At 35.1% G+C, this 26,256-nt stretch overlaps 1 protein-coding gene across 7 annotated transcripts in view; it reads left to right on the top strand.

Moving 5' to 3' along the window:
* ARHGAP24 (Rho GTPase activating protein 24) overlaps window positions 1–26,256 on the top strand; it is a 539,804-nt gene that overhangs the window by 489,563 nt on the left and 23,985 nt on the right. For all 7 annotated transcript variants that reach the window (XM_077142946.1, XM_077142939.1, XM_077142942.1 and 4 more), the window contains 3 exons: window positions 10,604–10,736; window positions 11,471–11,544; window positions 13,677–13,798. In XM_077142946.1, the coding sequence (XP_076999061.1) occupies window positions 10,604–10,736; window positions 11,471–11,544; window positions 13,677–13,798 (329 nt within the window). The remainder of the gene's footprint in view (window positions 1–10,603; window positions 10,737–11,470; window positions 11,545–13,676; window positions 13,799–26,256) is intronic.

The following is a 26,256-nucleotide window of genomic DNA, read 5'->3' as shown; positions in this document are numbered from 1 at the left end:
TCATCATTCTTTCTTCCCTGTCTTCACTGACCTCTCTTAAAAATGGTCCAAGTAGAAATTGCACTAATACAATAACTATCAGTGTATGTGGTAACAAAGAGTCAGTTCTACCAAAGAGCCTGACAGATTTTAATGTGAAAGCACAATAAATATATATAACTGGACTCCTTTAACACGTAAACTAGAATGGGATCATCTAGGCCAAATATTGAAAATATTTTTGTGTTGCAATAAAAGACTATAAAAGTGTAGAGAGAGGGAAAACTTTTTTTTTTACTTGATAAAATCAAACAGCAAACAAGCACAAACATTCCTAACATCTGAACATTCCATACTTGTTGTGCAATCAGTGGTTCACAGTATCATCACATAGTTGTATAATCATCACCATGATCATTTCTTAGAATATTTGCATCACTCCAGAAAAAGAAATAAAAAGATAAAAGAAGGAACTCATAAATACCATACCTCTTACCCCACCCTCTCATTGATCACTAGTATTTCCCTCTACCCAATTTATTTAACATTTGTTGCCGCTATTATTTATTTTTGATCCATATTTTTTACTCATCTGTCTGTACCATAGATAAAAGGAGCATCAGAACAAAGTTTTCACAATCACACAGTCACATTGCAAAAGCTATATCATACAGTTATTTCAAAGAAACGTGGTTACTGGAACACAACTCTACAGTTTCAGGCACTTTCCTCTAGCCTCTCTAATATAACTTAACGTAAGAAGGGATGATATCTATATAATGCATAAGAATAACCTCCAGGATAACCTCTCAACTCTGTTTGAAATCTCTCAGCCACTGACACTTTGTCCCATTTCTCTCTTCCCTCTTTTGGTTGAGAAGGTTTTCTCAGTCCGATGATGCTGAGTGAGGGAAGATGTTTTGCATGGTCTTGAATGATTTTGGCATTGACTTGTAGACTCATCTAGCTATAACAGAACTTACCTTTTAATTTCACTGTACCATTATGATTTAGATTCTCTGCAATATAAAGCTAGGCCTTTATTTACTCATCGCCTTTGTAAGATACAAACTTTTGTTTTCTACCTTATCAATTTTACTGGAAGAAAATTAATTTCCTGGAAAAAAAAACCCTGCATGCTTCATTGTTTATCCCAGAGTCTGATAATCACATTTCCCCAAACATATGGTGATTACAAAAGACAGTGGGCTACATGCAATAGGGTCCTTCTTGGGGACACATTAATAAGAAAAATAGATGTATTAAAGAAAGTTTGGATACTATTTATCTTTGTTATCTTTGTAGCTAGAAGAATTGAAGAGTTTGATTTTTTATTTTAAAATAAACATATTAAAGTGTGTATGGATTTTAAATGCTCTTATGGAATTTTTAAGCATAAATATGTCCCTTCAGCATGAGAAAATCAATAATATTTCTCTAGGAAATCCTTGAATGCATAATCTGAAATCTCTTAGAAAAAGATAAATTATTGAATGTATTATGATGATTATATTTCCTTTGTTTCTCCTGAAACTCCATATGCAGAACGAAGTTTTCCCTTAGTAAAAGGAAAAACATGTAGGTAAACAATATATAATGGTAAAGTAATTCAATACAACTTTAATTTCCCTATTTTTGCTAAGCCAATTTTATTAATTGTTTGCCAAGATTTTGAAGACCGTATGAAACTGAAATTACAATCCACAGCAGGAAAGGAATAATTGAAGCAAGAAATAGCTGTGTAATATAGTCTCAGGTATCTACCTTCACTAATGGTAAAGACCTGAGAACTGGTAGAGACAGGTAACCTCTCCATAAAAGAATACCCTCTGTGTCTGTATATCGGGAATCAAATGTTAGGAAAACAAAATACTTCAATGAAGGAAGAAGTGAAAGCTTGTCGTGTACGTCATGAAATCATAGACCTACATAATTATAGTGTACTTAGAGATTGCATATTATTTATTTTGGTTGCCTTTCTTTCTGTTCCATTCCTGGGGTAAATGAGAGGTGAGCATGACGTCACTTAGTCCACGTCTCAAACTGTAGGCATGCAATCCACTGACTGGTGAGGCGAAACTTTTTAAGTATAATTTTTACATTTCTAGAAATAAATTTTCCAGTTGTGTCTCTTATTATGAGTAATGTTTTTAAAAATATTGTTAATCTTAAAAGAGATCATCCCAATTGGCACTAACCTAACAATCATTATAACCATTTTTGCTTTTCTCAGTATATTTTTTACACTTTGTGTTCCATAGAACAGCTAAGAAAGAGCTAATGTGGATATACTCCATCCTGATTCCTCACCTAGATTCAGAATGCTTATGTTTATTAGAACATTATAAATTACAGATTTATTGCCAATTACAGGTATGTTGGACCTCAAATGCTTCAGCTTTCTCCTGGGACAATTTAAGCAATGAGGATATCCTGGCACTGAGGACAGAGCTAACTCCAACATGTTCAGTCTGGTTTTAGGAGAGCCTTGCCTGATACGTGAAGGATAATTCTACAGAGAAAAAAAATACATAGACATATGTATGTATACATGAGTACATATGTGTTTATGTATAAGTGTGTATATATAGAAATATATAAATACACATACTTAGAGTCCCTGAGATGTGCGAAGAGGTTGTTTATGATCTCTTTATCCTTAGTGACTTTCAAATAACCCCTTACTTCAGTACTTCTTCTAAATAATTGTATACATGTTGATATGAATTGGATCTTAGTTCAATAGGAAAATTTTTGAGGTATCATTGATTTTAGATTTAATACCTATGGGATAAATTGATGTGTTTATTTGTTTTGCTTGTTTATAATTTGGCTCTCAGAGTTTAGAAAATAATGTCCTTTATATTACACATGTGATACATATGCATTTGAATTTCCTTTAGGTTAAATTTGGATATGACATTGAATCACTGGACTTGGAGGGACATGTTTGTCTATTTTAATAGCCATGTTGATTAATTCCATAATTGACAGCACTTAAGATTTTAATTATTATTGTTATTTTTTTGCTGTTGTTGAAATTGAGTGCACATGTAAATGCAGTTAGCTCATTAAAAATAGTTAACAGATATGATACTGCTTAAGGAAATGTTTCTGAATATTCTACATCAAAACAATAGTGATCTGAGCCCATTAGGCTTCCCTCTCCCATGAAGCACCTTGATATTGTAAATGCTTAAATTTTTAGCTTCAAGGTTTTTTGCTTGTTTATCATGAGAAAATGCTAAAGGGGGAATTATTGCATTGCTGGGAGAAATTTTTATCTTTAGTTCAGCTTTGTTTATGTGGCGTTCAAAGAGTATACGGGACATCTAAGAACACAGTGAAAAGGACTGGTGCAGGGATAGATTGTAGCCATTGTAGAAAGGTGAAATGGATTTATCCAGAGAGCATTCATAGAGTCCAGCAAACAACAAAATTTAGAGCCCAGCAGAGGGAGAGAAGCTTGAGAGCTGACTGGTAAGCCATAAAGGCTAAAGAAGGAGAAGATAAGGAGATGGAAGGAAGAGGTCAGTGAGATGTCAAGGAAACAATGAAATGAGAAAGATTCCCGAGAGAATATTAGTCAGCAGTAGCAAACAGACAAATACCATGATTCTTTTTCAGTTTGGGGATGTAGTTACTTTCTATTTGAAGAATCTGTTGTTTGGGAGCACCAAACTCAGATTGCTCAAAGTAATCTCTTCCTTATAGGTATACAGCAGGTATTTTATTTGTTATTCTGAATGTCTTATACAAATATAAGGGGTTGTGTTTCTATGTACGCACACAGGGGCTTGGATGTTATGTTGGAGTGATTGTATATCAAACAATCAGATATTCTCTGTATGTGATTAGTGGGCTTTGTGAGGGAAAGAGTCTATACACACATACCCATATGTGCATAAATAATTCTAGAAGTAGGAAAGAAAAGATCAATTTGGCAGTTTAACCACCAGCAGTCACTCTACCACCACCTCATCAGAGAATACTGGAGAGACAAGTATGGAACTAGCAGGCTCCATGGGTGGTAGAAAGGGCCAGATTTTAAAATGTGACCATTCCACATTGAAACCTCCTCCTTGCTTTGAAAGTTTTCAACCTGAACTACTGACTGTATCAGTACTTCTCAACCTTAGCGACATATGAGAATCACTTGAGTAGTTTATAAAATCCCATCAGTCAGGCTTCAGCCTGACTGAATACATCCAAATAGGTACAACGCAATCAACAGTATAAAAAAATTTTTTTCCAGATAATCCCAATAGGCAGCCAAGGTTGAGAATCCTTTTTCCTATGTCACATTGTTCTACCAGATGTGGTTTCAGAAGTCCACATGAATTGGAAGTATGCTTCATTTTTTTACTACAAATATCTCACCACCCAGTACTCTGACAGTATATCTAACAGTATTGCAGGAAAGTCACCAAATGCATCATTGGGGACATCTTTCAGTTTATCTGTTGTGCATTTAAATCAGGAGAAGGGTACCGGGACAAGCACTAATTCCATGTAATCCAGGACTTATCCTGGAGGTGAAACTGTCTTTTTATGTGGTATATAATTCCTTGATGACACATAACCCTACAAATTGTGGCAGTTTAATGAGATTAAAGTTTCACGCCCAACAAGGGTACCAGTTTTGATGGAAGCATGAAAAAAAAGTTTGGAAAGCAGTAGACTTTTCTTGTCAACATTTAATTTATTTTGGAGCTGCTTACTAGCTTTTGGATTTGCATTTCTTTTTCTTGGTGAACTCAGTGGATGATCAGTGTGTGGCTTAAGCAAAACTATTTAGTGGCAATCTTCATCTTGATAGTGCCTGCTGTAAGTTTTCTTTCTCATATATGTTCTCCCTGGAGTTTGATGGCTATGACTTTTTTTTTAATTCCATGTAAATTTGTGGTCATCTTACTATGTCTGACAAATTAGCAAAACCTTTAATAACTTCCTGTGCGGGTGCCTTAAAAATTCATTCTATTCAGCTAAAGCAGGGGATTATATTATGTTCTGTGCATATTAACCAGCATGGATAATTCCCATTTTTAGTATTGAGGCTTAACAGTGTCAAAGTTCTGTCTGTGTAGTCTTGTAATTCCTGTGGCATTTGGATTTATCAGTTTGTGTAAGTATCAGTGGAAGAGGGAGTGGAGGTAGGGGATAGTCGGACTCTTTATATCCCCATACAGATAAGTAAAAGGACTACATTTTATGTCGATTATAGGTATGTCATGTGGTTTCTAGGATGAATAAAGAAAATTCTTATGGTCATCCACCTGGCAGGGGTATAACAGTTAGACTATCAAAAAATGTTATGAAGTAGAAAAAAATGAGGCATTTATGGAAAAGTGTTGGTAGATCAGCTAGAGATAAAAGCCCAAGGAAGACAGGGAGAGTCTATGTTGTTCATTTCTGTTTCACCCCATTTATGTGGTGTGGGGAACTGCACGCCATGGGTAACTATATGGGTAAATATTCAGTAACTATTTGGTAAGTGAATGGTTGATAGAACTATCCCAAAATGTCCATAGGAAGACTCATGACAACATGAAACTTGGGTGAATCACAGAAAATCTCATAGACTCCTTCCTCTAAGTTTGATAAAAAGCACTGTGCAGAAGGAAACAATTCAGAAGTAAATATGAAAACGATGCCCATATCTTGATCATTAAGGGACATATGCTACAGAGCATCTCCTGGCTGATAACTTTTTACTTAGGGCCCCTGGGCCTGTCCTTGTCTGTTTGCTATCACTAGAAATAATGAACATGATTATTTATCTTAATTTCTGAAACCAAACTCTACCATCAAGTAACTGAAAGAGACCTGATGTCTGTAGAGTAATTTTACCTTAGCAAAGAGTTTGAGACCTCTATCAAAAGAGCACAGCTTTAAAGTAACTCGTATCTCAGTGATTAGCCAGAAATATTATCATATCTGTGCAATCTCATGTTAAAGTATCCCAAATGGGGGGTTATGACAGGACCTAGTCATTGGACCTCTGTGAGGTGTATGTGCATGTAGGTATGTACTGTTATTATTATTATTATTATGAGGGGTTTTAGTCTCCATTGTACAACAACTTTTACCACAGTGCAGTCATACCACTTCTCTTTGATGATGGCTGAGAGAAAGATGAGGCAGAGATGGGATGTTCCTGCGACACTGGACAGTTAACGCATATGTTGACATTTATGGCTGCACATATGAAAATATGCTGCATATATAAAAAATATTGTCAAAGTAGGAGGTTTTCAGTAAGAAATACCAGTCTGAGAGTTAAGTGCAAAGGCTGTTATTTTGTGAACTGCAAAGAGATTTTTCAAAGGAACACAAGACTTCCCATTGCAGTAGCCTACTGGCAATCGGAGCAGATTAACTGTGAACATCTTGAAGTAAGCCAGAACTGGCAAAACACATTGGAATATGTCCAGAAGTGATTGTTTTATTCCACTCAGAGGGAAAGGACAAAGCCGAAAATACAAACAGTAGGAAAATGCAGACATCTCTATTTCCACAAAGTAACCTAAGTTTAATAAAGCCCAGAAAAAGTCATAAATTTTTTTAAGTTTTAGACTTTAAGCAAGAATTTCATAACTTTTTTTAATTGAAAAAAAAAGAAACACAAGAAAGTGTATTTGTTTTTTTTTTTCATTTCTATGCAATTAAAAGCGTATGTTATATGCTATACATGCACAAAAACTAATGTAATGATACATCCCAATAAAATAAGCATCCTATGCTACCTCTCTTACCTTGATTCATAGCTCAAATAATTCTATCCTTGGACTATTACTTCAGCTTTGGTTCTAAGAAAATTGCTGGCAGAGAAAGAATGGTTCTGCAGTCTTTCATCCTTCTCAATTTTAGCACCATCCTGATAAATCTAACTTTGCAATCACACCATCTAGTGTTCAAACATTTCAGTACTGTAGCTTGCCAAGTGCTTTACTTCATTAGAAGCAAAACAATACAGGAAGTAACAAGCAAGTTACTTAAAAACAAGGTGTTTGGGGAGCGTCAGTGTAAGATACAGATCATCTTTGAAACAAACATATTTCTTTTTAAATATATGTTTTCTGTTTTATCATTATTGTCTTATTTATTGTATTAATAAATATTTTATGTATTCTACTTACATGATCATAAAATTATGATATATTGTGTATTGAAATCATATTTATTTTATATTTTATTTTTATAATCTCTCTGTGCCTACCTAGAACTTTAACTATATTTTGATTGATTTCTGTTTTTGTTTTTGTTTTTTTAAATAAAAACAACCCCATAACATTTATTGTGATCTGAAAGTAACATAAGGGCAACGAAAACAATATGAGAAAATGTTTTAGAACTACACTCCTAACAAAGGACACCTAAAAAAACGTATTGCTTTCTCAACAACTCATTTTATTAATAATTTCTGGTTGAAAACACTTTACGGCAGAATAACATTATTTCCATTCAGCATGATCCGACCCAGTTGTTTTCTTGACTTTGTGTTAGAATGAATCTTTTCTGCATCATCTAAAACAAGGTTCATGTACTCATCAAAACAATAATACTGTCCTCTCTCTGCATATTTACTTGCTCATAGAGCCACACATGAATCCAGGATTTTTGTTTTGTTTTGTTTTCTGAAAGCAAAGCCTGGTACCTAATGCGATGAAGAATGCCCAAGAAGGCACTCAACAGGGCAGTTCCTAAAAATCTTAAAGGAATCCACTCAATTCCCTTATTCTTGATTCTTGGCGCTGACAACCTCCTCCTGCCCCATCACCCAGTAATTAATACTTTGTCTTTCCTCTGCTCACCACCAGTATTCCTGCATTGCCCATCATAAGGCTGTGCAACCTACCCCAGATTCTTCAACTAGCATGCTTTCTCCCTTGGTTGGCTTCTGAAGGCAATACAACTCAAGTCAGCATGATGGGAGAGTGGGCATAAAATAGAGTTTGCCAGTGGGGGTTGGGGGTGGGGGTGGCACGAGAGTCCTCCTTTTCATGCTATTGCTTCCATTTTAGGTCTTTCTTTTAAATTTTTTCTTTGGAAAGTATTTTTGGGAATTATTGAGCTTGGTCACAGTTCCCAAGATGTTTCTGAAACATGATTTTTATTTTATTTAGTAGCCCTTAAGAAGACCTCTTCTATATAGTCTATCAGTTCCAGAATTTTAAGAGGAAAAGAAATATTTATTGAATCATTGAAGCATGAAAAGAATAAAATTAGTTAAAGTGGGAAGCAGGCCCTATCAGACCACTTTCACCATTTTGTGTTCAACAAAAAGGGTTGGCAATATACCTGCTCTGATTGACTCAGAGGTAAAACTGGACTCTTTAGCCCTTGGCCCTGTCTAATTCTGAGGTAGGTGAAGTCTGTGGTCCGTGAAGATGCTGCTACTCCTTGAGCCTCATGCTTTGGCCTTCTAGCCCCTGGTTAGTTCCTCCAATACATAAACTGCTGCTGAGGTCGGCCTTATTTACCTTCCACGCTTTAACCAGGAATACCTTCTTCTTCCCATCTACTCTAAGCTAAGTCTTGCACACCCTTCAGATTTTGGCCCAGGCATTTCCTCAGAGAAACCCCACCAACCCCTAGATTAGTCCTTTCTTGTTATAAGGTAGCACCCAATATTTTTTCCTTAATATCACTCATCACACTTTGCAATTATATACTTGTATTATTTGCTTAATATCTCCTACCCCTAGGTTATAAATTATAAGGCTAGATAATGCCCCATTTTAACCCCTTGGCGATACTATCCACTGTGTTTTGTATAATATACAATGCAGTATAGGCATGGAGGATGTACCTGATGAAATCAACCTGTGTGTCCAAATTGAGAACTAAGATGCCCATTGTCCACTTTGTGAAGTCAGTTCTCCTCCCATACCACTTGCGGCAAGAGAATATTCATTAATGTAGAAAACCCCAATACCTACCTCCAAATTCTCAGGGGACTTGTCACCTTCTGGAGCAGAGCCTGGAATGGGGTGTAAATTCTCACTACTTACAGACTCCTCCAACCTTTTCGCCACCACTGTTCCCAGTTCACGGAAATCAATTGACCTTTCTTTCCCTACCACCTCTCTCTCTCTCCCTTTCACTCTCCTGCTCTCTCTCCCCACAAATTAAAAACAAACAAACAAAAAGTCCCACTTTTACTGTCCCATCTTCATGGATCAACAGAGGAGAGGGAAACTCCAAGAACAAAATATAAATAAATATTTCAGTAAATTATTCTGCTACTCTGATAATCAGCAAAGAACAAAAATAAATTACCTGAGATACACAAAGGACATGTTAAGGTTTCAGTACTTATTTTTTGTAGTATTTTCCTTGTCTTTCTAAAAGACTCTAAGGATTCCCAAAAATCATAGATTAGACATGCGAATCATGCTGAGAATCAACCATCTTCAGAATGAGCTCTGCTTAAAAATTATGGCATGGCATACTAAGCTTCAGGTATCAGTAAACAAATGACCAATGTCTTCTCAAGAATAGAAGTATAGCACTTTGGGAAATGAAATTAGGATTCAGAAATAATTAGTTTTGACATTGAAAACTGTGCTAGTTTGAAAGGATGTATGTCCCCTAAAAAAGCCATGTTTTAATCCTAATCCCATTTCGTAGACAGCCTTTCTTCTAATCCTTCTTCAGCATTGTATGTTTGAAACTGTAATTAGATCATCTCCCTGGAGATGTGATATAACTGAGAGTGGTTGTTAAACTGGATTAGGTGACGACATGTCTCCACCCATTCGGGTGGGTCTTGATTAGTTTCTGAAGTCCTATAAAAGAGGAAACATTTTGGAGAATGGAGATTCAGAGAAGCAGAGAAGAACAACATAGCCACGAGAAGCAGAGAGTCCACTGGCCAGCAACCTTTGGAGATGAAGAAGGAAAATGCCTCCGGGGAGCTTCATGAAACAGGAAGCCAGGAGAGAAAGCTAGCAGATGATGCCTTGCTTGCCACGTGCCCTTCCAGCTGAGACAGAAACTGTGACTGTGTTCGTCATGTGCCTTCTCACCCTGAATTTCATTGGTTTTCCTGAACCAAGGTATCTTTCCCTGCATGGATGCCTTTGATCAGACATTTCTATAGGCTTGTTTTAATTGGGACATTTTCTCGGCATTAGAACTGTCAACTAGCAATTTATTAAATTCCCCTTTTAAGAAGCCATTCCATCCCAGGTATATTGCATTCCTGCAGCCAGCAAACTAGAACAAATACATAACATATTTGTTCACCAATCATGAAAAATTTATACGTTTTATAAATTGTATTATATTTCATTAAAAGTCTAATATGCTCTCATTGTTTTCCGAAGTTAACATGTTTGTTTTGCATCAAATACACACAAATGAAAAATGCTTGGAATTTCAAATATTTTCAAACCACACTAAGGATTCTAAGTGCCCTTCCATCTTCCTCTGTTCCTCACCCATGGTAGCATATAATAGGCATTATGTAAGTGTGTGCTCCCTGAAAAACAGACTGGCTGACTCAATTGCCAACTTGCATAGAATTTCTACTGTTCAATGTATATGTATATTTGATGTAAAAATGTCAAATGGTACAAAGTTGACTCCAAAAAATATGTTCACGCTTCTGTCTCTGCAGCAACACAGATGTACACACAGTGGCATCACTTCTTAAACTATATCTCCGAGAACTTCCAGAGCCAGTTATTCCTTATGCGAAGTATGAAGATTTTTTGTCATGTGCCAAACTGCTCAGCAAGGAAGAGGAAGCAGTAAGTTTATGCTCTCATTTCCAAATAAGCTCCTAGTCTTTAATTGGTAGATTGTCTTTTGCCCTTATCCAATAGTTTTCCACTATTCTGTGTATTGTCACACTTATTTATATTTTACACACACAGCTTAGGTTCCATGTTTAATCACCTCTCTAATCACAAGGAAGAATGCAGATTGAATAAATGAAATCAGTGCTTTTACCCCTCTGTTATCTTAAATGGGCGATTGTGGTGCTACATTAGACCAAACATTCCATGCAAAATGTAGGGATACCTTGTTTCAGTTGTTTCACCACATACCCCACCCCAGATCACATCAGTAGAAAAGGAGTTGGCAAAATGCAGCCTGTAGACCAAATCCTACTTGCTACGTATTTTTATTTAGCAGTTTTTGGTCCAAATAATTATCGGTTGTAATAATTACTATAGCCTTATTGTAAATGAGCCTATCTTCCCTTTTCAGTTAATTGTGAAAAAATTTACAGGTGTTAAAAGGACTTCACTTAAATCTATTTCTCCACAAACAGTATTTACAGAAGTTTTTGAAATTCTTGTACTTCTTTGAAAACATTTCTAAAATGCTCTCCATGATGTGGTTAGGTTTCAGGACAATATCCTTCACTGATAATGTATGAAAACAATAAAAAAAAAAGCTGCATGCCACCTCCCCACTTTTCTTTGATTCCAGGACCACCACTTTGGAAGATAAAATTTATTCTCTTCTTTGTATTCAGGGTGTTAAGGAATTAGCAAAACAGGTGAAGAGTTTGCCAGTGGTCAATTACAACCTCCTCAAGTATATTTGCAGGTAAGAGCTGTGCTATAGACAAAACCAAACAATGGTTATGTGTGCCTGACACTGATTTACCATTCCATGGTGAATAAAATGACTTAACTGCTTTGAGGTCCAGTGTTGACCTCTGCAAAATTAAGAGGTTTGGGACAAGGTGATCTCTAAAGTTTCTTTGAGAATTAAAATTGCTTATTTTTGTAATCTGGTATTTGTGAAGTCACTCTTGTTTCTACATATCAAAGATATGCATTTGTGGACTTCTATCAGAGTTGTTTGTATCATGTGGTGAATAGTATCATTTATGAGGAGCATGAGAAAGACATACATTGGAATGTGGATTCCACAACCGAATATTTATGAGTCTTTCTCCAGTTTGCTGATCCTTTCAGAATCTAAAGCTTCTAATAAGTACAGTGGTGATGAAAATGCATATTTCCCAGTTTTTTTTTTATATTTTAAATGATTAACATATAATAAGTGTTCAATAAATGTTATTTTCTCTCCATTTCTTTCCCACCTCAAGACTCACAGAAAAGACATTTTAATTCAACTCTGTTAGTACAATCCTTGTGCCTGGTAAAGCTCTCTCTTGTGAGTGGCCCTGTTAAGATTAAGGCCTGAGAACCAAGTATACAAAATTGAAACTTATAGTAGGTTTAAACAAAGGGATTGATATTGACAATACAAATTCACTGCAAAGTGTCTTTAAATGATAGCTTCCCACTATATTTTTAAATAATATTCAAATTTCTACCTCAGTACAGCACATCATTTACACATGTGATTTGTAATTATTAAAGAAATGTTCAACAGACTAGAACTATGGAGTTTAAGACCAAAGTCAGATAATATGGACTCATTGCGAACTGTAAACGAGTAGAAATTCCCAAACCTGCTACCAAAAGCATTTTCTCATGATGGTTATATTTAGGAAGCAAGCAGGACCTTAGGTTTCAGGATTTGAAAAAGCAAGAAACAGTTTCATTGACTGCCTATGCTTATTAACTTGCAAGGCTTCCGTCTCAAGGTTTCCAACTAATTCAAGCCATTGGAGTGGACGAGAAGATTATGTTCTCCTGAAGTAGACGGAGTCGGGGGTGGGGGGTGAGGCTAAGCATGTTTGAGAACCATATTGTGAGGTTTTAACAATATAAAAAGTTAATCTCTCTTGAAATGTTTAAAGAAACCTTTAATTTCAAGTCTCTCAGGCAAGAAATAATAGCTTGACTTTTTGCCCTTCACCATTACTTCATTTTAGGCTGTATAAAAACAGTAAACATGCAGAAATAAGCACCATTCTTAAAGTTGTGGTGAAGGAGTTAAGAGCGCAGACTCTAGTCAGTCTACTTGGGTTCAAATCTCAGCTCTGCCACTTGCAATACTATGTCCTTGGAGAAGATAGTGAGCCTCCCTGGCACCCCATGTGTCACATTTGTAAAATGAAGATAATAGTAATACCTGTGTCATAGAGATGTTTTGAGAATTTATTAAGTTAGCACTTTGACTTGTACATAATAGTGTTAAGTATTTATATACATACACACACATATATGTATTTTTTTTCTTTTTCATTATTTCTTCTTCATCACATCAGTACAGTTAGGAAGTCATGAAAAATGGAAGCTCTTATATTAATGAAGAGGGGATGAGGAATGAGAAATGGTTGGAAGATCACCAAAACAATCCCTACTACTATTTTATGCCTCTTAAATCTTTAGCACTTAATAAATTCAAACAATTTGTGCTTGAAATTTTTCATGTCAGCAGAATGGAGACTTTAATTTAAGCCATGTTTTATCTCATTTTTTAATACACTATAAATTTGAAGCTCATAAATTATTTCACAAAGAGAGTTAAATTGCTCCTCTCTAGATAAGGAATTATTCCAAATGATGTTCTTTACAATTCCTAAATTGAGCGTGCGTATAAATTTAACACATTTTTGGAGTTTTGGAGGGGAATCCCTATTTTTGACTCAAGCCAATAGTGGCATTTTTTTTCTGAGAGATGTTCAGGTTTCTAAATAATTTTCTCTCTATGATCATCTTTGAATCTCTCTCCAGTTCATAAATTTCCCAATGATCAATTTTCTTCCATGGGCAGATTTGATCCCACTGTGTTCCTTTTGCATTCGTAACATCTAACAGGTTCTTGGATGAAGTACAATCCTATTCAGGAATTAACAAAATGAGTGCACAGAACTTGGCAACTGTATTTGGACCTAATATTCTGCGTCCTAAAGTAGAAGACCCTTTGACCATCATGGAGGGTAAGTAAACAGTTATCATGTATCCTTACCAAAAGAAGAATCAACTGTCTCTCAGTTGCCTTGAACCAATTCTCCTCTGAGTAAACTAGAAAAATAAATGAATCCATGGCAACTCTGTTTATTGACTTTTGAGTTCTTTAAATGCAAAATCTTCTCTTTGGAAGTCAGATATTTCTTTGACATTATTAAGCACCATACTAAATGATTTCCCAGTAGCCTTACAAGAATAAATGGAGCTTCCATAAATCATCTATAAAATATGGTACAAGAACTGGAAAAGTCTAGCTCAATTTATGCAACCAACGCAATTTTCAGAAAATTCAAAAAAATTTTATTTTCACTCAATATATTTTTATTAATTTGGGTTTTGCTTGGATGATTTGAAGAGGCAAAAATGTTGATCCTTTACAAGATAATGCTGTCTATTTATCTGTGGGTTAAAACATGAAGGAATTCTTGTTTTCCAAATTAGAAAATGCCTCAAATTCTTATCCATAATGAACTGTTACTTCTGTTTATTTCCAGTAGGCCTGATTACTTGAGTACCTTTCTTACTTGTGAACATAGTAACACCATTATTTTCTGCAAACTGGTTGACTGAACGTTTAAGAATTTACTACAGAAAGGGGAAAGAGAAAGAATGACTATTTTTAGTTTAATTCTGAGTTTATTGGGTCTAGAAAAGAGATCTCTCTCTCAATTGCATCAGTTTTACCCCTGGATGCCATTCCCTTCTTGAAAATTCTGCAGTTTTCATTCCTCAAAATCCTGTATAAGAGAGAAAACCTTGAATGTTTGTTTGCCTGCCTCACCTCAGCTTAATTTCCTTTGTCAAATACTGAGAGTATTATAGATCAAACATCAGATTTTTGTGAATAGCATATGGGGTCCAGAAGACTTCATTTCCATCAGAAGAGTTTAGCAGATATTTGAAAATATAAAATTTGAAATTACAAGAAGATTAAGACACTTTAGTCCATTGTTTCTTAATTTTTCTATTTTTAAAAAATCATATAGATACAGGAAGCCATACACATCTTAATTGATTTATTATAGGACAAAACCCTAGAGATAACCACCTGGGTCAATAAGTGGGCTTTAATCACCCGGAACGTCCCTCCGTGTGTTCTATCCCAGTCACAGCACCTTCATTCTTCTTGTCAAGACATTTATTTCAATCACTTCCTTGCACTTCCTTATAGTTTTATCAACCAAATGTAGTTATATTTAACCTTTCCTATTCTTTTATTTGTTGTCTTTTAAGTCATTTATTGAAAACGGAGTATTGAAGTCTCTGCATATTGTTGTTAAATTATCAATTTCGTTTATATTATCTATTTCATTTATATCAATTTTGCTTCATGTACTTTTGTTACTAGGTATATGTATGTTGGTAAATGTTATGTCTTCCTAATGGATTGACCCTTTTATGCTTATAAAATGTGCTTTTTATCGTTGTGACATTTTTTTGTCTTACAATCTATTTTGTATGATAGTAGTATAACCACTCCACAATCCTTACCTCTACCAGTGCTCTTTGTTTTTTCCATGTGGGTTCAGGTTACCACCCAGGATCACCAGCTGTCACAGTGAAGAACTTCCTTTGGTATCTTTTTGTAATGAAAATCTGCTAGCAACAAATTCTAGCAAAAACAAAGTCTTGTTTTTCTGGGAATATCTTTATTTAGCCTTCATTTTTGAAAGATAGCGTCATTGGATATAGGATTTTTGAGTTGACAGGTGTCTTTCTTTGAACACTTTGAATTTGGTATCCCCTTGCCGTTCTGGCTTCCATGTTTCTGCTGAGAAGTCAGCCATTAATACTAGAGGCATTTCCTTGTAAGCAATGAGTCATTTTTCTCTTATTGCTCTCCAAATTTCCTCCTTCTCTTTGACTTTCAGCATTTTTATGATGATCTATCTGTTTGTGGATCTCTTTGTGCTTATCCTACTTGGAATTTCTTGAGCTTCCTAGATGTATAGGTAATTTTTTTTTTAATTGGGGGAGATTTCAGCCATTCTTTGAATATTATTTTATCTCAGTTCTTTCTTTTCTTGCCTTCTGGTACTCCCATCTTTCAATGTTGATGTGCTTAATGGTGCCCTATACGTCTCTTCATTTTTTCTCTGTTTTTCTCTTTATCAACCTATCTTCAAGTTTGTTAATTTTTTCTTCTGCCAATTCAAATCTACTGTTGAGCCTTACTATTTAATTTTCCACATTAGTTATCCTTTTAAACTCCATGATTTCCATTTGGATCTTTTAAAAATGTCTTTCTTTATGGATAGTCACTATTTGATGTAACATTGCAATCACATTTTCCTTTACTTCTTCAATTGTATTCTTTATTTCTCTGAACATTTTTATAATAGCTATTTTGAAGTCCTTTCTCATTTAAATCCAACATTTGGTCCACATTCACAGGCAGTTTATCTTGCCTGCCTTTTTTCCTGAGTTATAGGACTTTCTTTCTTGTTTCTTTGTGTGTCTTTTAATTTTTTTGGAAACTGGGTATTTTAGATAATATATTGTAGCAAATCTGGATACTTGTTTCCCCACCCCTAACACTAGGGGTGGTTATTATGATTGGCTTGTTTTATCAATTTAATAACTGGCTAGATTATTTTGATGAAGCTCATTTATCTCTGCAGTGTTAATCTCTGATGTTGCTCTGCAGACAAGTGTACATTTGGGTATGCCCCTAGTAACCCTTGAGTGGCAGTGGTTTTACTAGGGCTCCCATCTATTTTCCTGCCCATGCCCAGCTGTTAAGTTTTGCTTATTGCTGGAAATTTGCTCTATTGCTTTCAACAATGCCCTACAGTATAAATTGTTCTACAGACTAATCCAATCCAATTTGTACATCTTTGAACAAATAGTTCTGGAGGTCAGAGTTATATTTGTTCTGACTCTCAGAAGTAAGCCTCCCAGTTGTCTCTTTATTGGGTTCTCTCCTGCATAATAGCTGGTCTACAATTTAGTCTATAGCTTTGTTGAATCTATAAATCTCCTCCCACTGGCCTTTCACAACAATCTCCAGAACTTTTCAGAGCACGCTTAAGCTTAAACTTCCCTAGGTTTTGCTGCAAATGTAGTAATTCCTTTGGAGAGAGATGAGGAACTATCTGCTTTATGGCCTACTTTTCCTTCCAGGAAAATCTCTGAGCCAATGTGCTGGGGTTGGGGACAGTGGTACACTACTCTCTGAGAGTTACCACTGCTTTAGGATTTTATTGCTCAGTGGAAAGGGTTCGGAAGCTTGAGGCCTCTCCAATTTGCCTCTCCTGTTGTGTAACCCTACACTATGAACCACAGGAAGGGTGAGCCAAGCCTCAGTATTCCCAGTGACACTCCCAAGGGAGATCCTGTATCCATGAGTGGGAACTAGGCAGAAAATAGAAGTCCCAACATCATGACGGAGCTCACCCAGAACTTAGTCTCAGCAGCAGGTAGCTGAGGGGAAGGATAATAAATACTGATGTCTTACCACTACCAGGATAAAAGCCCTTTGACTGGAGACTGGGAGGAGAGACAGCTCTGTATTCATTGACTGCACCACTCTTGGGTGCAGACTCTCACTGAGCTGAGAGGCGGGAGGGAGGTAGTGGTCTTTGTTCAAACACCACAGACTTTCCTTTCTACTGAACTTTCATAGATTTTCTTTTTTAGATGTTCTTTCATTTGCTGTATGTCCTTAAGACCACTTCCAGGGAATTTAAAGGATTGCTTTTAAAAATAATTTTTACTAGTTTCACTGCAGATTTCCTCATACTGTCCTGATGGAAGTTGATCTTTCCCCTCTTCCTTGATTTTAATTGGATCTTCTCTTTACTTCATCTCTATTCTTGTCCTGCTCAATTTCAATTCCAGCCTAGCAGTTTCCCCTCAATGTGGAATTCTGTTCTGGAAATGAGGAAGTGGCTCTAACTCCTTCTGACCTTATAGCAAACCACCTCTATTAGAGTAATATAATCCCTTCTAGATTCAGCTACTGTTCTTGAATTAACCCTTTGAATTTTCCAGACGATATCTATTTACTTTTCTTGTACTTTCCTGTTCTCAGGTCTATGAGAGTCCATATTGCTTCCTCCCACACAGAGAGTGGTACCATGCAGATCTCGTGGCAATTGGGATTTGTTTCCACCAGTTTACATTTGTGGGAAACCTTATCACAGTTTTATTGTAAATGTCTGTATTTGATTTTGGCATTTAGTTGCTCTGTCTGTTTTTATGTGGGGCTTTCAAAAGATTCAATTTAATCTTGCAGACATCTTCACAGAAGTCAGTATTTTTTTTTTTAACTTTTGTCTTTGGTGTTTGAAAACAAATCCTTTAAAAAATTACATGTTGCCTCCCCCTCTAATATTGCCAATAGAAGAAACGCAGCTGCTCTAGAAAGGAAAAGAATCCTACAATCTGAGTTTCCTGTGGCATTCAAGAACACCATTTTGAAAAAGTCCACTGCCTCCATTTATGGATAAGAAACCTGATACCCAATGAGGATAACTAATTTTCTATAACTACTGTGATACATGTGTGAGAGATAGGTGCACAAGTAGACAAACAGTTCTCTAAAAGAGCAGGGAAAAAAAGTTAATACCAAAATAATATTATTTGGTGTCATAATTTTGGAAGGTCACAAAGGTCCCAAATCCATGGGAATTCAGTTGTTTTATTTAATCCAGATTTGATCTAGCTCCCAAGGGAACTGCTTCACATCAACCAAACTTTCATGAGACCTTGCAGATCACATAAACCATATGCCACTCTGTTATTTCTTGGCCTGATCTCAGCATGAGTCAGTATTTAAAGAAATGACATCCTTTCACCCAAAAAGAATTGAAAACATGTCAGATGTTTGTTCTGGTCTCTAGAGAAGATACTAAATCAGACTGCAATTTTAATGCACAAGTTGCTTTAAAATTCTGTATTACTCTTCCCCCCTCTAAATATCTATAAAATATCCTCAGTTATGTTTTTTCCCCTTATTCTAGCCCCTCTGAACTCTTGCAAATTGCATGCTAAGCAGGGTCTCTCATCTCTCTTACCCTTTCATATTTTCCAAATGTACTCATGTTTTCCGTATCCATGAAGAATTTTCTCCTCTTTCCTCATTCATTATACTGATTTACATAAAAATGTACCAGGGAATGATATGGAGAAGCAAAAGCTACCCTAAGAATAATGGGTCTCTACCTGTGCTGCATTATAGCATAACCTATGCAGATTTTATTAAAGCACAAGTCAGACCAATTACTTCAATAATAAAGATATTATTGTTAGCATTATAATAATTTATAATGATAAATTATCTTTAAAAAGCCATACCTCAGGCCAAACACACCTTGGAATCTCTGGTAGAATCCAGGCATCAATGTTTTTTAAAGCTTCGTAGGTGATTCCAAAGTGGAGATCCATTACCTTAGAATGTAAGTAGATAATAAAACAGCCCCAATGTTGAAAGTGGGTGTGGAGAGAAGTTTAAATACTTAAAGTTGAATATATGCATTTCTTTCATAAATACATCAAAATTATCATTTTAAAATCATTAAAATTTAAATGATCTTCAAAAAAATTTTTTTTTTGGTTAACTGACATTCATTCTACAAAGAGCAAAGATTTTTTTGTGTGGCAGATATACATGGAAAACCAGATCAATATCAAGATCACTAGGTAAACATGGGACATATCAAAGCTGAGTAATCTTAGTGGGTTAATGTCACCAGGCTTCAGTGGCCTGGCATACAAATCTTTTCCATAGAGATATGCTTAGAGCAGAAGGTTTGTTTGTCTGATTGGTTGGTTGGCTGGTTTTACATGGAAGATTGTCAAATAGTGACATTTTCAATATTTCTATCCTATTGTCAGCCCAGGTATCCTAATTTTTATCAGAGAATATACTTGCCATAAATTGAGCAAAACAGTCTATATTCTTGCGTTTAAGCTAACTAGTCATTCCCCTGGTTAAGTGTGAGGAAAAATTATAAGATGCTTTTGAGCCAGTTCCCATTTTATCAGGCATCAAAGGTGCTATTTCCCTGTGTCAGCCAAGTGTTGCTATAATGGTTATGGTTTGGTTATATTTTATTTATGTTTTTCTTTGAGGCTGTCTCCAAGTTACCTAATTAAACATTGCAAATGCCCAGGTTTCAAGAGAATAATCAGATCTGAGGGTAGAATTTACTCTTGAAAATAATAAGCTTTTATAATATTCCTTTCTTCATTTATTCACTTCATAAATATTCATTAAGCAACTACTTTGCACAATGTTCTTCATTAAGCCTGGGAAGGCAAAGATGAACAAGGAAAAAAAATTACCTCTAGAAACTTATAATCTAGTTGGAAACTTTAATGTGAAAACATTTAATCGTAGCATAGCATGAAAAGTATTTTACACATGATATGTTCGAAGGACTTTCTTGGGTCAAGAAAAACTTCCCAGAGGAAAGGACGTTTAGACAGTTGTACCATCGGAGAAAGAGCAGAGTCATTGGTGAGAGGGTAAGAAAGACTACAGTGTGTCTAAGCAAATTATTTGGTGAGATCAGTGATATCAGGGCATATAAGGAAGAGTGGTAGAAAAATAGCTGGAAAGCCCTCACAGAATTTTCCAGAGTCTTATAAACCATTCCACATTTAGACTTTGTTGTTAGAGGAGTCTTTGATGCTTTTGGAGCAGGAGAGTGTTGAGAAGGATTTATATTTCAGAAAAGTAACTCTGGCAGGTCTGAGAATTGGCTTGGGGAGGATAAGGTAGAGATCAGCCTAAAGTTTATATGTTGACCCTCACTGGCTTTGAGTTCAGAAATTGACCTTGTATTTGTGTTCATGGCCACCAGTCATCTGCAATGCATGTTATACACAAAACATTATGATTTATATTTATATTTAATATGTACTAACGCCAAGGTAGATCCTGAGATACAATAGCTATAGGGGACCTTAACCAGACCTAAGAATGAGTTTAATCCATGTGTAATGGTTTTGTCCCCATCATTTGCTTTCATTATAGTTTCAACATCAAGCCTGAGTAAAAACTGCATAGGCTGGCAAATAAATCTTAAATATGTACTAACTCATAACAGTTATCTTTGTCTTCTTTTCTCATTTTGACAGATGTTTAAAATCATCTAAACTCATTATTCTTGGCTACTTATTACTTCCAATCAACTGATAAAAATTATAGGGCAAAACATGGAGAATGTGCTTTTTACTTTGTATGAAGCATGTTCTCATGCTTGGAAAATGCTCTTCTTTTTAAAAATAAAAGGTCCTTACCATTACATTCTTCCTTGCTACTATTCCACTTAAATATTTAGCCATTTTTGATACCCTTGTTATATAATCATACCCATATCTATATCTATATAATAGATAAATATGTGGTTTTGATGAACTCTGAAAACTGTATTTCGATATTATTTAAATTACCACCAAACAATATTGCATTCTTCTTCTAGCCATGATGAAGAAACAGGGACTAGATTTACCCACATACTCCCCAAATTAAACTAGAAAGCCAGAAAAAAATACATGAGACAGCAATTTCTAGATATTGGACAGCAAGCAGTTGAGGCAAGTGAGATGAACCCTGTGCTTTCCTCACATTACTAATAAGGGGCATTTTCATTATCACAGGAAGGAAAAACCCAAACAGAGCCCAGGTATTGTTGAGTCGAATAAAAACTAAGAGTGTAGGATGGGAATCCCAGAGGAGCTAGAATGTGGGGGAGTAGGCAGCAGAGAAGAGAAGATTGGACATAGAGTCCAGAGATCTGTACAGATTATCCTTTAAATCTTTGATAAGAATTGGTCTCTGTTTGCATGAGAGGATACTACATAAGACCTCAGTACTACTGCAAGGAGAAAACTTGCTGAATGCAAGTATGAACAACTAGGCCCCACACCAACATGGTTCTGTATGCCAGATCAAAATAAACGTATTTTAAAGATTTTTTTTTTTAAATGCAGTGTTTAACTGTACAAAGTTCACATTTTCCATCCAGCTAAAAGCTACCAAGCATGCAAAGGAGCAAAAAATATATAATCTATAACCCAGAGCAAAATCAGTTAATGGAAAAAGATCCAGACATGACAGAGTTGTCTGACAGAAGTCAAGAATATTAAACAAGCTACCATAGGTATTCTATAAGGAGACATACAAATATATATATATGTTTAAGAAGGCAGAGGAAAATATAAGCATGAACAGAGAAATAAGTTATTTAAAAAGTTAAAACATAACTTCTACAGATGAAAAGTATAGTATTTAAAGTTAATATTACATTGATGAGATTAAAAGCTATTAAATATGGAAGAAGACAAATGAATAAATAGCAAGAAAAACTATCCAGCATGAATCACAGTGAAAAAAATATTGAAAAAATATTTTGCAAAATTTATGAACATTGTAAACACAAAAATTTATCAAACACCCAAGCAGAATAAACTTAAATGAAATGCACACAAAAGTACATCATAACCTAAAAACCAATGAAAATAATCTGAAAATCAATCTGAAAATTATTAAAAGCAAGGATAAAGACATTTAAAAAAAAAAAACAGGGGGGCAGGCCACGGTGGCTCAGAGGCAGAATTTTTGCCTGCCATGAGACCTGGGTTCGGTTCCAGTGCCTGCCCATGCGAAAAAAAAAAGCAGGAAGTAAAGATATATTACATAGAGAGAAACAAAAATAAGGACAGTTGTCTCATCAGAAAATATGAAAGCCAAAAAACAGAGGATCAAAATCTTCCAAGTACTATGAAAAATAAAAAATTATCAATCTATATTTCTATATCCAGTGAATATACTTAAATATCTCTCCAAAATAAAAAAAAGGAGTTAAAAGACGTTTTCGAGAAAGTAAAAGTTGAAATAATCCATTACCGACAAGTCAACATTCTATGAAATATTACCAGATAGTAACCTGTATTTACACAAATGAATGAAGAATGTTAGAAATGATTTGTGTGAGGATAAATTTAAAATAAAGTTTTTCTTAGTTTTAATCTCTTTAAATCATAACTGATTATTTAAAGAAAAAGTGTAAAAATGTAGTATGGGAAAAAAATTTTTAAAAATATGTCATATGGGGTTTATAATATATGTAAAAATAAAATGTATGACAGTAATAGAACAAAGCACAAGTGTGAGAAAATGGAAATAGACTACTATAAAGTTTTTAATGATGTCTGAAATGATATAATATTATTTGAATATAATAAATTAATAATATTGTAAACCTTAGACAACCATTAAAAACAAAAAGAAATGAGAGGTTTCTTTACTATTTCCTAATAAAGCCAATAGTGAAGATAAAATGGAATATTTTATAATATTCAATACATCTAAAAGAAAGATGCAAAGGAAAAAAGCAACAAAGAACAAATGGGACAAAAAAATAGCAAGATGGTAGAATTAAACCCAAACTTATCAATAATTACACTAAATATTAATTATCTATACATTCCATCAAAAGACAGATATAATCAGGTTGGCTAAAATTGTAACATCCCAAACCACCCTATCTATATACCCATTTTTAATATAAAGATGCAAATTGGTTTGCAAAAAAAAAAAAAAGCAAAAGCGTTAAAAAAAGATAACACCAAAATTGGTGTGATACATCTAAAGCAGTATTTAGATGGAGGGATATTCATAGAATTATATGCTTATATCAGAAAAAAAGAAAAGTCTTAAGTCGATTATCTACATTTCTACTTTAGGAAGCCAGAAAAGAAGAAGTTTAAAACCAAAGTAAGCAGAGATAAGGAAATAATAAAAATAAGAATCAAGGGAATTGTGAACAAAAAAAAATATGGAAAGCTAATGAAACCAATAGCTGATTCTTTAAAAATATTAATAAAATTGATAAAACTAGCCATACCAATCAGGTAAAGCAACAACAACTTAAACAAGCAAACAAAAAATCCCCACAATTATAATACCTGCATCAAGTTTAATGGAAGTGATCTAATATATCTCTTACAGATGTTAAAATAAGCAAAAGGAAATATTATGAGCAACTTTTTACCAAAAAATTAAACTATATGGACAAAAATATTACAATTCTCTGAAGTATGCAAGCTACCACAGCTCACTGAAGGAGAAATAAATAACCTGAATCTAATAAAGCAATTGAGTTCAGAGCTGAAAAATTCACATGAAATAAATCTTCAGACTCAGATTTACTGGTGAATTCTACCATACATTTAAAGTGGAAATAATATCAATTCTATAGACTCTTACAGAAAAGAGAAGTAGAAGGAACTTATTTTATAAGGCCAAATGAAGACATTGCAAGAAAAGAGAAATAGAGCATTATTTAAATCTAAAGAATATAGATATATAAATCTATCTGTGAATGAATATAGATATATAAATCTTTCACAAAATTTTAACAATTTATAAAAATGCTAATCAATCAAGAATTGCGAAGTTTATCCCAGAAGGCAAGCTTAGTTTACGATTTAAAAATGGAATAGAATAGAATGTTAAGATATAGACCCTCTCATCTATGGATAATTGATCTTCTTTTTTCTTAATTTTATTTATTAAACATAGCAATAAACACAAACATTCTTACCATATGATAATTCCATTCTCGATATATAATCAATAACTCAGAATATCATCACACAGTTGTATGTTCATCATCATGATCATTTCTCAGAACATTTGCATCAATTCAGAAAAAGAAGTAAAAGGAAAACAGAAAAAAATCTATACATACCATACCCCTTAACCCTCCATTTCATCGATCACTAGCATTTCAATCTACTAAATTTATTTAACATTTGTTCCCCTATTTTTCATTTATTTTTAATCCATATGTTTTACTTGTCTGTCAATAAGGTAGATAAAAGGAGCTTCAGACACAAGGTTTTCACAATCACACAGTCACATTGCAAAAGTTATATCATTATACAATCACCTTCAAGAAACATGGCTACTGGAACACAGCTCTACATTTTCAGGCAGTTTCCTCCCGCCTCTCCATTACACCTTGATTAAAAAGATGATATCTATATTATGTGTAAGAATAACCTCCAGGATAAGCTCTCTACTCTGTTTGGAACCTCTCAGCCATTGACACTTTGTCTCATTTTGCTCCTCCCTCTTTTGCTCAAGAAGATTTTCTCAGTCCCTTGATACTGAGTCCAAGCTCTTCTAGGATTTCCGTGCCACATTGTCAGGAAGGTCCACACCCCAGGGAGTCATGTCCCATGTAGAGAGGGGGAGGGCAGTGAGTTCGCTTGTCGTGTTGGCTGAGAAAGAAAGACTGCATCTGAGCAACAAGAGGTTCTCTTGGGGGTGACTCTTAGGCCCAATTTCAAGTAGGCTTAGCCTATCCTTTGTGGGTTTAAGTTTCATATAAACAAACCCCAAAATTGGGGGCTCAGCCCATTGCCTTGGTTGTCCCCACTGCTTGCGAGAATATCAAGAATTCTCCACTTGGAGAAGTTGAATTTTCCCCCTTTCTCACCATTCCCCAAAGGGGACTTGGCAAATACTTTTTTATTCTCTGTTTGTTCTAGTTTGCTAGCTGCCGGAATGCAGCACACCAGAGACGGATTGGCTTTTAATACAAGGGGATTTATTTTGTTGGTTCTTCAGAGGAAAGGCAGCTAACTTTCCACTGAGGTTCTTTCTTACGTGGAAGGCACAAGATGGTCTCTGCTGGTCTTCTCTCCAGGCTCCTGGGTTCCAACAACTTTCCCTGGGGTGACTTGTTTCTGCATCTCCAAAGGCCTGGGCTGAGCTGCTAATGCTGAGATGAGGAATGCCGAGCTGCTTAGGCTGTGCTACATTGCGTTCTCTCATTTAAGCACCAGCCAATTAAATCAAACGTCACTCATTGCAGCAGGCATGCCTCCTAGCCGACTGCAGATGTAATTAGCAACAGATCAGGTTCACGTACCATTGGCTTATGTCCGCAGCAACAAGACTAGGTATGCTCACCTGGCCAAGTTGACAACTGAATCTAACTATCACACTGTTCAAATCACTCTGGGATTTATCAGGGCATCACTCTGAACAAACCTACAAAATCTCATGCCCTACTCAAGGTTCCATGTATTATAGTGTTCAATTAAGCTGTCCACATAAGCTATATTAGGAAATGCACTAGTCAAAATATAAATTTTGTACCAAATAAACATTTTTTGCTTTAGTCTCACATATAAGTTAAAATTTTAAAATATGAATATCCATCAATTTTCAATGCCCTGCAGTTTTGACATTCCTTTGTTCTTCCTTATGCAAAAACATTTTTAAATTTGTACATTTAGTCATATCCTTATACATTCTAGGCATTCCTAGATTATAGGATCTCAGTCTTTATCATCTATCTTTCCTTCTGATTCCATTTGAGCCCCATCCCTCCTCCCTCTATCATTCTCACATTCAGCTTCATTCAGTGTACTGACATTATTGTATTACAGTTAAGTAGTTTTG

This window comes from Tamandua tetradactyla, chromosome 24 (assembly GCF_023851605.1).
Source record: "Tamandua tetradactyla isolate mTamTet1 chromosome 24, mTamTet1.pri, whole genome shotgun sequence".
NCBI classification, from domain to species: Eukaryota; Metazoa; Chordata; class Mammalia; order Pilosa; family Myrmecophagidae; genus Tamandua; species Tamandua tetradactyla.
This window is presented reverse-complemented; position numbering and strand designations above follow the sequence as displayed.